Source organism: Ruditapes philippinarum, unplaced genomic scaffold (assembly GCF_026571515.1).
Source record: "Ruditapes philippinarum isolate M1 unplaced genomic scaffold, ASM2657151v2 ctg2116_1_1_1_1, whole genome shotgun sequence".
Classification (NCBI taxonomy): domain Eukaryota; kingdom Metazoa; phylum Mollusca; class Bivalvia; order Venerida; family Veneridae; genus Ruditapes; species Ruditapes philippinarum.
In genome coordinates, this window is record NW_026864579.1 from 229,484 (window position 1) to 243,857 (window position 14,374).

At 33.2% G+C, this 14,374-nt stretch overlaps 1 protein-coding gene across 1 annotated transcript in view; it reads right to left on the bottom strand.

Annotated features, from left to right (window-relative positions):
- LOC132726150 (echinoderm microtubule-associated protein-like 2) overlaps window positions 1-11,042 on the bottom strand; it is a 73,952-nt gene extending 62,910 nt beyond the window's left edge. The window contains exons 1-2 of the mRNA XM_060711419.1: window positions 10,872-11,042; window positions 6,538-7,287 (exon numbers count right to left, since the gene is read on the bottom strand). Coding sequence (XP_060567402.1) covers window positions 6,538-7,284 — 747 coding nt within the window. The 5' untranslated portion in view covers window positions 7,285-7,287; window positions 10,872-11,042. The remainder of the gene's footprint in view (window positions 1-6,537; window positions 7,288-10,871) is intronic.
- Between the last annotated feature and the right edge of the window lie 3,332 nt (window positions 11,043-14,374).

Here is a 14,374-nt window from a genome sequence, read left to right on the forward strand (position 1 = left end):
GATAATGCATTTTAACATGTCATCAATTGCAAGATTTTGTTATATTACAAATCTTTGTTAATCTCTGATACGGTGTATAGATAAATCAACGTCAAAAAAATAGCAAAAACATTCTGTTACCGCATTTCAATTTCCAATCTAATTTAAGATCGATTTCATTGTAAAATGATATGGAATGATATAGAATCGTTTTTTTATTTATTTTTTTTTCGAACTGATATCAATCAATGGTGAAGTGAATTTATCATTATCATAACGCCCTAACCATTTTATTTGTTACGTTAAGATGTGCACTTATTTCATTGATTCGCGCATTTTCTGGTGCGTGTTTAGTGCTAAATTACATACTTATAATATTCAGTATCGTAGAGTTATAATAAACAGCGCGGTTTGCCCAATACATTTTTTTATAAAGTATATTTTTTTCCAAAACAAAAATGACAATTAATGTACATGTATCCAATAATTATATTTTGTTTACACAACTTTTTCTTTTCTATTTTCTTTTCTATTTTCTTTTAATACTTTAACATCTCAGCGTTTACGTATTTTTTTTCTGCGTAACATCCATTTATTCCAGTGTGGCAGTTGGCTTGAATTACCTTTTACAGACACTTATTATGGTAATAGTAAAGAATCCTTGGAAATATTAGCAACTCAGACATGTTATCTCTATGGCAACCATTTGTTGAAAATGGTTATCACCTTTTGTAAATCTGTCTCTGTTCAAACAAACGCGAAAAGTACTTGTTTTTGCTATCGACCGACACATAAAAAAGTTAATTAACGCGATTTCAGTAAAATCCTTGTGTATTTTTGTCCGGAAAAAAACTTTGATTAGCGATTTTATCTTTTGGATTATATCTTTCAAATGTATTTTTCATGAACAAATGATGACATTTTAGATTTGACCATTGCTACGACTGGTTATAAAATTCGTACTAAAATGACACTTTACAAATGTCGTAAATATTCCTAAGTTCAACAAACAATCCTTCAGATATAGATTATCTATCCTTTACATAATATTTTTTTTTTCATTTCTAAAAACGACGGTTTTTTCCCGTTTTTTAAAGAACTATAAAATGATAAATTCCAACTATTTTCACTATTTTAAATATTTCACGTTACTCTATCCACGATCCATAAAATATTTCTTTAATGGAAAGAAAAGGCATTGTACAGGAAAAAATCTCCTTTTTCTACTGTGATTAAAAAACTTGAACAGTTTATGAACATAAAACTTATATGGACCGAATTTTACGCGATTTTTATATGCGCTATTGGACATGTGGTTTTTGTGTTCATTTTGTAATCAAATAAACGCGCTTTTGTACCCAAGTTCCCCTTCCTATTGAAAAAGCTGTATAGGCATTAATTTACGTTCAAATCTGTGCGCTAAATTATATTTATTTAACTAACAAATAATCAATAACTTGTCATCGTAATCGAAAACATTCATTTATTAATATTGAATAAGGACCGTTTGTAAAGCGACGCCAAAACACAATACAGCGGTTTATATCAACTATCTTGTACAGTAAAAATTATCTTATTCAATTAATCTATAACTGCCATATCTTCAAATTAAATCAATTTGAATTTGAGATGGTGAACGCAAAAGCATTTCGCCTGGTATAACAAAATGGCAGTCTTTACAATTCTCAAGTAAAACTAATTTGCGCAAGCATTATTCCAGTATATCAAATATAAAAAGTGTGTTTGTATACAAATGTATTCATAAATTTATAATCAACAAACATTTAATGTAATATGAGTAATTGCTTTAAAAATTGAAAGCAAATATATGCAGTATTGCATTAACTTAGTAAAAATCAATTTAATGAGAAAAAATAATCGTATATTAGTTTGGTTAGATAAATGAGCCGCATCACGACAAAACCAACATGTTGTATTTGCGACCAGCATGGATCCAGACCAAGCCTGCGCATCCGCGCAGTCTGATCAGGATCCATGCTGTTCGCTATCAGTTTCTCTACTTGTTACATGTATAGGGTCTGTAAGCGAACAGCATGGATCCTGATCAGACTGGGCGGATGCGCAGGCTGGTCTGGATCCATGCTGGTCGCAAACCCATTATGTTGGTTTTGTCGTGACGCGGCTCAAATATATTTTGATGTTGCGTAAAAAGGGAAACCGGAAACGGAAGTTACGAGCGTCTCAAGAAGACAAAAAAATCTGGTTCTGTGATCATAAGGGCATACAGTATACTATCCCGTTTCCTGACGATGTGATAATTAAAACCAGTTATCCCGTGTTGAAACTTCTAAAACCAGTTCTTTTTCAATATGGCAATTGATATCAAACCCGTTCTCTTTCCGTTTCTTTTTTTTCATTAGGTAAAAGAAAAGTCCGTTTCATTTTTTTTCTTCCTACAGCGGTAGATTTTTTCATGTGTGGATATTATTGCGTCTAGTTTCTCTCCCCCCCCCCCCCCCACACACATCAATCGTTGCTTTTTTCCAGCGAAGAAAATATTGCAAGAAGTTCTTAACGTTTTAAACCAAATCTTTTTCCAATGTAGTTATGGGAGAATTAATGCAGTCTGGTCCTTTTTTCGGATATGGTAATCAAAAAAAAGCAGGTTCTGTTTTCCGTTGCGGTAGTTGTTGCAACTCTCTCTTATTTACGATGTTGTCGTTATTTCAAACATGTTTCCAATGTGCTTAGTATTTCAGCACTGTTTTCCAGTACAGGTTCCCGGCGCAATAACTATATCACTCCTATCAACTTGCCCTTTTATTGCAAAAGGAACGCACGAACGAATGAAGAAAGGAACGGAAGAACGAAAACGAAGAACCAACGAACGAATGAACCAACCAACCAACGAAAGAAAGAACGGACGAAAGAACGGACGAACGGACGGAGGAAGAAAAAATGGAACAGACGAAGGAAGGAAGGAAGGAAGGAACCATTATAACTAGTAAAGATTTATTAATCATATTTCAATTACTATTGTTTTCTTTTTGAAATATCAATTATTGTATTTATGTATTTCACGAGGCGCCCTATATAAAGTTACATTTACTAGAGTAATTTTCTATTCACTATTTGACTATAAACCATCTAACCCCTACATAACATTTCAAATTGTTAAAATCTATGCACATCTACAAAATTATTACACAATCTAAATTTATTGTTAAGACATTTCTAGAACTGCTAACTCATTTATATATATAAAAATATGTGGCAATGTTTTGATTGTCATAAAAACTGTTACACCATAAAAGTACTATTCAAAGCGTATAAGACCAGCATTTCATATTAACACTTTTGGTCATCCTTCTTACAAAATACTTTTAACGCGATAGTATGTAATTATAAACATTCTATTTAACATACGCATTATTTTAATTCAATGTGAAAACTTGTTTTCGTGTGAAATTTATAAACAATGTCTCATTTCCAAAAGTGTTTTACGGTTGCAAGTTAGGAAACAATTGAAACGTTTCAGATTACTTTACTCAAAAGCAATGGCCCTGACGGAACACCGTATTTATAACAATTAATTTTGTGTGTTTTCTGTTATCACTTATTTATGGTGGCATAATTATGTTTGCCACCAGATAACCATATAATTAACTGCTTGTTATCTGGTGGCAGAAATATGCCACCATACTTTTTATCACTTTTTATAACAATAATATTGTAGCTGCATAGTGGCGCAGTTACACTGCAAGGTTAAGATCGGTAACTTTTGCTACTGTTACCACATAAATGAATTATGATGTCATAAATGACGTAAATACGGCGACACAGAGGTGACATGTGTGTGATATGAGATACTATGTTGTACGCACGAGATACTATGTCGTGCGCACGAGTTACTTAGTCGTGAGCACGAGTTACTAAGTTGTGCGAACGAGATGATTAAGTGGTGCGCATGAGATAATACGTAGTGCGCACAAGTTACTAAGTCGCGCGCCATAATCGAGAGATAATTAAGTCGTGCACACGAGTTACTATAATATCTTGTGTGCACGACTAATTCTCTTGCGTGTACGAAGTAGAACGAAATAGTATCTCTTGCGCAAGATTTAAATAAAAGCACACACATGTCACCTCTGTGACACCGTACGTAAAGAAAAAAATGACAAAATATTTTATATCACACAAAATATATTAAGTGATTAAATTACTAAGTTTTATTTTTAATTAATACTATAATTTAGTGGTGCGCACAAGATACTATGTCGTGCGCACGACTCGCCTAGTCGTACATGCAAGAAAATTGGTCGTGCACACAAACTATTATAGTAGCTCGTGTGCACGACTTAATTATCTCATGAGCATTGCGCCCGACTTAGTAACTTGCGAACGAATTACTAAGTCTTGCGCACGAGATAAGTAAGTACACACAAAATGTAATAAAATGATTGAACTACTAACTATTCCGACATATCCACAATTTTAACATAACTACTAGTACTTCATAGCCGGGTTTTGGAACGTTTACTATGCTACCATTACATAAATGAGATGTCATAAGTGACGTAATAAATGTATACGGTAAATAACAAACCTCCTCATCATCTTCAAATCGTCTCTGATTTATCCGTCTTAAAACATTTGTCCTAAGCTCCTGAATGTCAATCCTTTCGTTAAATGACATTATTGTTGCCTAATGAACTTTCAAAATGAACTCAATTTATGGAATGAGATATATTTCAATTATGGTGTCTAGTTTTTTAATTGAAATCTAAGTACATTCCTATTTCCATTTTAATTCACTGTTTTGATAAATTAAAACTATAACTAACAGTAAACGCTATAAGCATTAATTCAAATTAGCGTTTAAAGTTAGTGCCACGAGAACACGACACGTTACACGAAAAATGATAGTGGCATTTATCAGCCACCATACTTTGTAGCCAAAAATAAATAATCAAGAAATAAATCAGATTTTTTCCTCAGATTTATATTGTATCTTGTATCAAATATAAAATTCCATTAGCAACCAACTAAGTTTACATAATTCTCTTCTTTATGAAATATATATTGTATTTTTTAAACTTAATTTAATCTTTATTTTTATCAAAATGGCGTACACAGTAATTTGTAAACTCATAAACTTTTCACTATTCGAATTTGTAAAAAAATGTAAATCATGTTTATGTAGTGTAATTATTTCAGTTTCATGATGAAAGTTACTGCTAGCGTACCTTATGATAACAAAGAACCAATAAATCATTTCATTATAAAACTTGCAATTATTTATATAAAATATAAATAATGCGGACCTGTTGCGAAACAGTAGCCGTGATTGTTGTTCCGAAATCATATTTTTATATTACCCGCCGTTTTACACCATCTAATTACTCCGCGTAACAATGACCCATTGTGGATTATCACGCAATACGCTCCGCTATCAAAATAAATGTAGTACCGCGCACCCGCGGGTTTTTTAACCCAGAGATATAATGAATATGCCTAACATATCTAACTGGTCTAACTGGGCAGATTGAATTGAACTATAGCAACATTATGTTATACTTCATACATGCGTTGATTTTTCATTATATTATATAATTATTATGTTATACAAAGATCAGGAAATAAAAAAAAAATAATTGTGTAATGGAACATTTTTATGAGATACATATTTGTAATTAATATGAACGACATGTGGACATAAAGTACATGATTTTAAATATGTATGTACAGGATTTTCCGGAACAAGTTCAGCGAAAATATAAAAGAGTGGTTTTTTTCGGAACGAGATTAAATATATCTTATATAAATAAACACCACTTGTTGGCTTATATAAAATATGAATACAGTACAGTATCTGCCGAATTAGCCTTTATATGCATACATGTATCGTCTTAATTCGCTTAAATGCACTGCTAAAGAGACATATTATAAGCGCAAAGAAGACACAGATTCAATTAAAAGTCCTTCAAGGCACTCAGTTTCTTAACTAGATATAAGACACATATCTAAATACGCCCTAGAGACACGCATCTTATAATTCATCTTCTAATACGACTATTAATTATTTTACCTATCACTCACATATCTTCTTTATATAAATTATGTCTACAGAACATAGATCTTGATAGCACACATTTAACACATACATACAGTACATTCTTGATACGTAATATGCGTCCACGACACAGAACTTCTTAATATGCATTCAAGGCACACATCTTCATAATACACACATTTTCTTTATACACATATGAGCCAAAAGCAAATCTTATGCAAACGCATATAAGACACATGCCTTCTTAATATACCTATACAGGACTTGGTTTCTACTTACATGTGGTACTAAGCTAACTAGCTTGCGGATTGTTTGTTGGTTGTTTTATTAAGATGTCACAGATATACGTATTGTAATGCATGGCAGTAAATTATAGGCAGGGGTGGGGGTGGAGGAAGGGGCTTTTTTGACCTGTTATAGCTGAAAACGTCCAAATCATTTAATATTGAAAATGTCAGCGTGACTTAACACTACCATCCTCGTCCTAAATTTCCTTTAAACAAAATTTCAATCGATAAAATTACCTGCACGACGGAAGGGACGCCAGATTTCCAGCTATGAACACGTGACTGTTGTTGTTGTCTAGGCGTATCTTTTATGGACGACGAATCACTGTCAAGGTCCTCGGGCACGAATGTATATTCTTCACCACTGGAGGCGGAGCTTAACCTTTCGGAAACGTATACCTTATGTTTAGCCTTTCTTGATCTATAGTTTTCATTATCACTTAGATAATCCCTTCGTTTCCTGGCATTTATAAGTTCTTCTGCTTTATCTAATATTGATTTTCTACGCGAACGTCCTGCCTTCCGAACGTTTTGCACGTGATAAGTTCTTTCACCGCCCCTGTACCTAAACTGTGAATAATCCGTTTTAAATATGTCTTTCTCTTGTTCATCAGTGTCATAAGACGATCTAATGGACTGCCTTACCGGTGGGTCTTTGTAAGGACCCACGTATAAGTCATATTTTGAAGTCTCCATGCGTTTTGCATGGTCGCTGTATCTCGATTTCTGCTTATCTCGAACTATCTCGTTTTGAATATTGTTAATAATTCTTTGATTATCTTCGAGTTCCATGATACGTTGTTGTAAAAGTGTTCGCCTCTCAGCTGAAGTTAATCTTCTGGGATCAAGAGGGGTTGTTGACCTGTCACTCGCTTGTTCCGACCTGTGCGATTGGTGTTTGTAGTTCTTCGAGGCCCGGACATTGTCAGTTTGAGCTTTTCTGTAAGCCCTTTTCTTGTTGTAAATGTGCTGATATTCTGTCATTTTCTGAAAAGAAATGAAGCAGGAATGAAATGAATGGATGCCATACAATGTTATTATTATAAATTGATGGTGACCACATGTAAAAATAAAACATCATACACTTAAAATTGCCAGAGAATATACAGAATGTCCGGGCGATAACACGTATCATTTCTGACTCGATAGAAATTACGAGTGTTCTAGCATACACTCGCAAATGAAACAGAATGTATGAATGTCCTAGCATACACTCGCAGAAGCATAGCATACATTCGAAGAAGCAAGAGCATATCCGGATGATTTCTAGCATATATTCGCAAAGGAATGTCCACGCATCCTAGCATACCTTCACAGAATCAACAGAATGTTCGAATATCCTGGCAAACCTTAACAGAAATAAGGAACTGCCCGAACATTCTAGCATATCTTCACAGAAGCAAGGGAATGTCCGAATATCCTAGCATACATGGAATATCCGAACAATCTGAACAGTCTAGCATACCATCGCAAAAGCAGAGGATATTACGAAGGCCTGTGTATAAATTCGCGGAAGTGACCAAATGTCAGAACTTCCATGCCCATTCGCAGCAGGAAAGGGATGTACTTGAAGTCAGAAAGGAATGTCCGAACCTTGACACATCCCCTCGCAACAGCAAAGCGATGTAAAAAAAGGAGAACATTTTTCTATTCACGTTTCAATACAGAAGTCATAGTGAGATGTTTATTTGAACGCTTTCACGTTCACATGAAGACAGCAACGCCCAAACTCTTACTAAACCGTAATTAACACAGAAGCAAGGTAAAGTGCGAACTTCCTAGCGTACCCTCGTAGGAATAAGGCACTGCAGAGACACTTACGGAAACACTCGCAAAAGCATGGTGGACACCATCCGAACAGTTACGCATACCTTCGCAGAAGTTAGGAAAAGTCTGAACACTTACGCATAATCAAGTCATGTACGAACATTTACACATATCATCGCAAAATCCTAGAAATATGCGAAACTTACGGATACCTTTGCAAAAATGGGAATGTCTGGACACTTGCGCATACACTAGCACAAACAAATGAATTAGTACACTTACACGTACCCTCACAGAAGCAGGATGATGTTTAAACACGTATACCCTCTCAGAAACATTGGAATGTCCGAACGCATACCCTCTTATATAAAGGTCAGAATACATGTTATGTCCTCATATATATTCCATTAATTATGCTATGCGAAACTATTCTCACTATGATTGGCCAAGTACACATCGCTATGAAATAGGCCTAGATAATTGACATATAACGTTAATACGTCCTCATTCAGTAATTTTTAGAATTCTGTTTTAATTATCAAAACAAATTGATTGAAAAACGACAATCAATTTATCATTTTTAAACGTATGGCTGTAGGCTATAAAGTACATGTGTAATCATTTGTTGTTACAACGTTATATTTACAGTAGTTAAACAGCTTCCTGCTTTATTGTGGATATATATTTACTTTAAATATTGAATTCCGGTGACTAATACACGAGGGTGATCTATTTCATTATATTTTATCATATATAGTTGTACATTATATTCTACTTCAAATGATGCACTTTTTTATGTGACGTAAAGTTATTTTTATTTTTAGCTTTTGCGGCCCCTAAAGGGGACCAATCAAATTAATTAAATGACTTCTAAGGAAGCGTCCTGGTGCCAATTTAACATGTTCTAAAAAAAGATAACTCCTACGTAGGACTTTGCAACTCCTACGTAGGACTTTATAACTCCTACGTAGGAGTAAAAAAATCCTTCGTAGGAGTTATAAAGTCCTACGTAGGAGTTACAAAGTCCTACGTAGGACTTACAAAGTCCTACGTAGGAGTAAAAAGTCCTACGTAGGAGTTATAAAGTCCTACGTAGGAGTTTAAAAAGTCATACATAGGAGTTTAAAAGTCCTACATAGGAGTTATAAACTCCTAATTAGGTTTTTTTTTATTTCCTATGTAGGAGTTTTCAATTTTCATAGAACATGTTTAATTGACACCAGGACGCTTCCGTAGACTTCATAAATGTTTAGCAACTTCAAATAATGAGTTTGGTTTCGTTAAATAAGTCCGAGGGTATTTACCTGCACGTTGATTTTGTAAACGTTTGGAGCTAATTTCAACGGTGTTTCATTTACATTTTAACGATTAAGTAAAATCTTTACACATTCTAGAGTATCAGCACAAATTTGCTTTTCTCCGATCCCCACAAAGATTTGTCAACTTCGCCACATAATAAATTTGGTGGAACGGGCAATAATCCTCTGAACGAGCGCACGTCGAAAATGGATAGCCCAACCGTATCGTCCTGACTAAAGTAAATGCCCTTCCAAAAATCTTGAACTGTCATGAATATAACACTCTCCATACTAATGAAATTGGGCGTGCAGTTTTCAAGATAATATGTATATATATGTATATATGTGTAATATATAGAACATTCTGCTATACACAAGTTCAACTATTCATATTTTATAACATAATGTGTTACTCATTTACTCAATTTTATTGTGTCTTGGTCCGGTATATATTGATAATTATTTTACTCTAGCCTGTTCTCGAACCATCGTAATTGAACGACATTTGTTTTATTTTGGAAGTTAAGTTTTTCTTATGAAGTTAGTCAGAATTACAGGTACCAATAAATTACCGAACGCGTTTCTTTTTCTTGACGCAATGTCAAATTTATTTGATTACCAATTTATTATTAAAGTCACATAAGTCATATGACTTCATTCAAACTTTACGGGTACAGACAATACTCTGGTGCCCCTAACCGCAACCCGCCCGCCCTCCCGGGGGTTTTCGGGCCGAAAACCGTGGATCTGTGAGGAAGTACATGTTTGTTTTACAATGCTTATAGATTGTCCTTTATGGCACGGTGATAACCTATCAAAAATGGTTAAGTGCGGCGGTGTAAGGGTTCAAAACATCTCGATCAAAAAACCCGCTTCAATGACTCAATGGTTGACAATGATTCTTTTGACGGACCATACACCCATTTTACACGTATATATCAGTACACTTATTTCACGATGTTAGCGTGACGTCAAACTGAGTTCAATATGGCCTGCTAGTCTATAAAAATTCAAATCTACGATTTTCATGAAAAATCACTATAACTATGATTTTCTTGATACATTTTTCATAAAATTATTATATAAACGAAGAAAATTCGAAGTGTTATTTTCATATGAAGAAAAAATAATTATACATATTAAAAATGTGAAAACACACGGTTAGTTTTCTTTTCTTTTTTTGTGAACGCTCGTTTTGATTTATTCGAGTTTTGACAATTCAAGCGTAAACAATCATCGTCCTTAATTGTTTAATTTAAGAAAATAAAAATGTTTAAGAACAATATAATGTTACAATGTTTCACATTCCACTTAATTTATACAAATGAGAATTCTGTTGTTTTTTTTTCTAACATTTTTTTTTTTTAAATTAAAACAGTATTTCTTTATATACAATAAATAGCTTTATCTTCAAACTATTAATTATCTAATATTAGATCTATAATTGTTTTCTTTATTTCATATATCAGAACATGAAAATTGATATATTAAAACATGTGTACTTACTAAACAAGCTATATCCCAAAAGTTTGAAGATGTTCGTATATTTATAGCCAATCATCATAATTGATAAACGTGTAAGATTAGATATCAAACTTTTTTTTTTCATTAATAATAATACCCCTGCATTCATCTATACTTCATAGATTTTGTTCAAATGAGCGGGTTCAAATTTGAAAAGACGTTTGAACAAAGTATATACTATTTTCTCTATACCGCTTTTCAGGCCCATCATAAAAAAGTATTCGCATATTTTCTATGCGGTAACATCTTTTCAATACGTCTTCATCGGGACACAGTGAAAACTTGTAAAGAATGCATACCGAATTTAAATAATTTACGGAGATACTGAATGGTGTCTTTATAGCCGGTGAATGGAAACTAAATAAAACGAATTTATCTGATTGAATATCGAACTCTTTTATTGACTCGATAAATGACAACATCTTTAACTTTGCTCTAAAAATAAACATAACATTTGAATATTTTACAGATCGTCTCAACAAATACGAATATGTTATTGGGAAACATTATATAGATTTGAAATAATGAAGACTGTATATGTAAAGTAGATTTTAAACAGATACCGGTAGTTAAAGATTTGATCAAATTTATAGTCTAAATAATAATAATAATAATAAAACTAATTAATAATAATAATGATAATAATAATAATTATAATAGTAGTAATAATAATAATAATAATAGTAGTAGTAGTAATAATAATAATAATAATAATAATAATATAAAGACTTTATGTAACGAAACAACATATCAATCTTCCATGAGGCCCTCGACAAGGAACAATATAAATTTAACATGATAATTCTTCAAACTAAACTATTAAAATACATAAAAGTAAATACATACAGGAGATTATCAGTTACATATCGATGTACATCAATGTGTGATAATATCTCAAGTATAAAGATTTAAAATGGTTCACATATGAAGCAGACTTGATATAAGTCAGGAAGGCCGTTCCAAATACATGATTCAGATTAAACAAAAGTCTTTCGAAATTGTTCAGTATTTGGTCTAGGGGTGTAAATTTGAAAATCAGATGATGAACGCAAAATGCGAGTATGAACATCTGACGATAAAATGAAATTATTTAATAAATAGGAAGGCGCCTGATTTTTCATTATTTTAAATATCATAATAGCTTTTTGAAAGAAAAGGTAATCCAGCGGAGTTAAGAAAATAGTTTAGCAGATGGAGTGTCATAATCTTTGTCTAGAATTAATCTTGCAGCTCTCTTTTTGGAACTTGATGGGTTTATCTTCTAGAAAAGACGTACAGTTACCGTAAATTATGCAACAAAAGTCAAGATGTGGTAAAACATATGCATTTTAAAACATTTTACCGTACAGGTATAGATATGAATAAGTTTATACGAGATAATAAATGTAACAATGAGTTGCATTTTTAAAGATAATTATCAATATGGCTTTGCTAAGACAAGGTGTTATTTATTGTAATACCCAATTTTTTTTTCTTCAGGGCTACAAACAATCTACGCTGTTTTATACTAAATACAAGGATTACTTTTATAAATATACTAACTTCCAGAACAAGCTATTGATATATAATATTAAAAGTAGTATCTTTCTTAATATCTGAGAGAACGAGACGCAGGATTGCTAACGTTTGTTTGATTGATTGAGGTTTACGCCACACTGGCACAGTATAGGTCATATGGCAACGTCCCAGCTTTGCTGGTGGAGGAAGACCTCAGGTGCCTTTACTAACTTATTTCAGGCACGAACGGACACCCGATTAGAACCACCCACGTTGTGTAATCTAGCTGGGTAGCTTCCTCATATGAAAGAATCCAAAGTCCCTGTCGGGATTCAAACCCATAGAAGTGACGGGTTGCTTACGTAATAAAAATGCTTTAATTGTTATATTTTTACCCGGTTTCCTAATTGTGCCTGAAGTTATGCACGACGGGCCATCCGAGGAACTCTTCAACCAGTAGAGCACGAGAGTCGCACGTGACCTTTACAGTGTCATTCCGACTTAAAAATAGAATTGAAAATTACACATTAGATATATTTCTGAAACATGTTATATATACGGGAGAATATCGCCTGTATGAGATAAATATGTCTCGATGCGCTAGTAATGGCATTTGAATCGTGAAATATTCCATATAGAACAAAACTTTAGGCACACACGTACGTAACCGTCTACAGTGTAGAAATACATTGTTATTAGTGCGCGCTTAGGTTTTTCAAGGTATATCCAGCATCATATAAAAAGTGTTTTAGCCAAAAGAAATTTAAAAAAAGTCCATAATTATAAAGCGTTTTGATGAACTTGTTCTTTGTGTTCCATTAAAGTGAAAGTATGCCCATCAAAGTGAATGAACAGGTGAAAGTCGAAATAAGTTTACATTTTGCCTTGATAATAATTTTCAATTTTATAATTTACTTCCCATGAACAATAAATAACTCGCGTGGTCAAAGAAAATTTCTGTAAATAGCCATCGAAATGTACCGGTTACGTAGAGTGGTTTACAGTTTTAACCTAAACATCTTTCAATATCAACTGTTGGTCAATCCTCATTATCACCGTAGGGAACGTGTTACAGTATCGCGTTTTTCGGTTACAGTATAGAATTTTCAAGATGGAGGATTATTTATGGGAAGAGAGGTAGGTGATTTTTATTCAGGTCCATACTACTAGTAGTCAAATCTGCACATTTATGAGACAATATAGAGATAAATCTGCGGTGCAGGGTCTGAAGAATTATATGACTAGATACCGGATTCGGTTCCTTACAAGCAAAGCACAAAACATCTTTTAGAAACTAAACTACTTGTAGTATGGACCGGAATAAAAATCAACTACCTGTCCTCCAAACAAATAATCCTCCATCTTTAAAATTCTATACTGTAACCGGAAAACGCGATACTGTAACACGTTCCCTACGGTGATTATAACAGTCAATCTTTTTAAAGATTTAGTAATTTCAGCTCAACTTGACAATAAAACAATAAGATAATTTTCACTTTCAGAAAATTATAATTTGTTTATATGTATGAAAAAAATGTTTGACTTTATTATTTCTAATTTCATTAAAATTGTTCAAGCAAATTTTGAGATCGTCAGCGGTGTTCGGTAACAGGATAATGTCGTCTGCATAGAAGTTTAAGCCGTAAAGTTAGATCGTCGTGATCGAATAATTCTACACCAAAAGTTCCACTATTCTGTAACGTTTAGAGGTCATTTAAGTGCATGTACATTGAAAATATGACCGGAGACAAATTTTTACCCTGTCTTTTGGAAATGAACGACGTCGATACAGCTCTAGCTATCATGTGAAATAAACTATAGTATTTTCAAATGGTATTTTCGTCACCTTTGGTAAATCTGAAAAAGATGTGAAACAAATACAATTACGTGTTATGATATTATATGTAATATAACTCATACTTGCAAACACATTACATTAACACTGGTTCAAAAGATGATGATGTAGGCTGTGTGGACATGGTTATTGA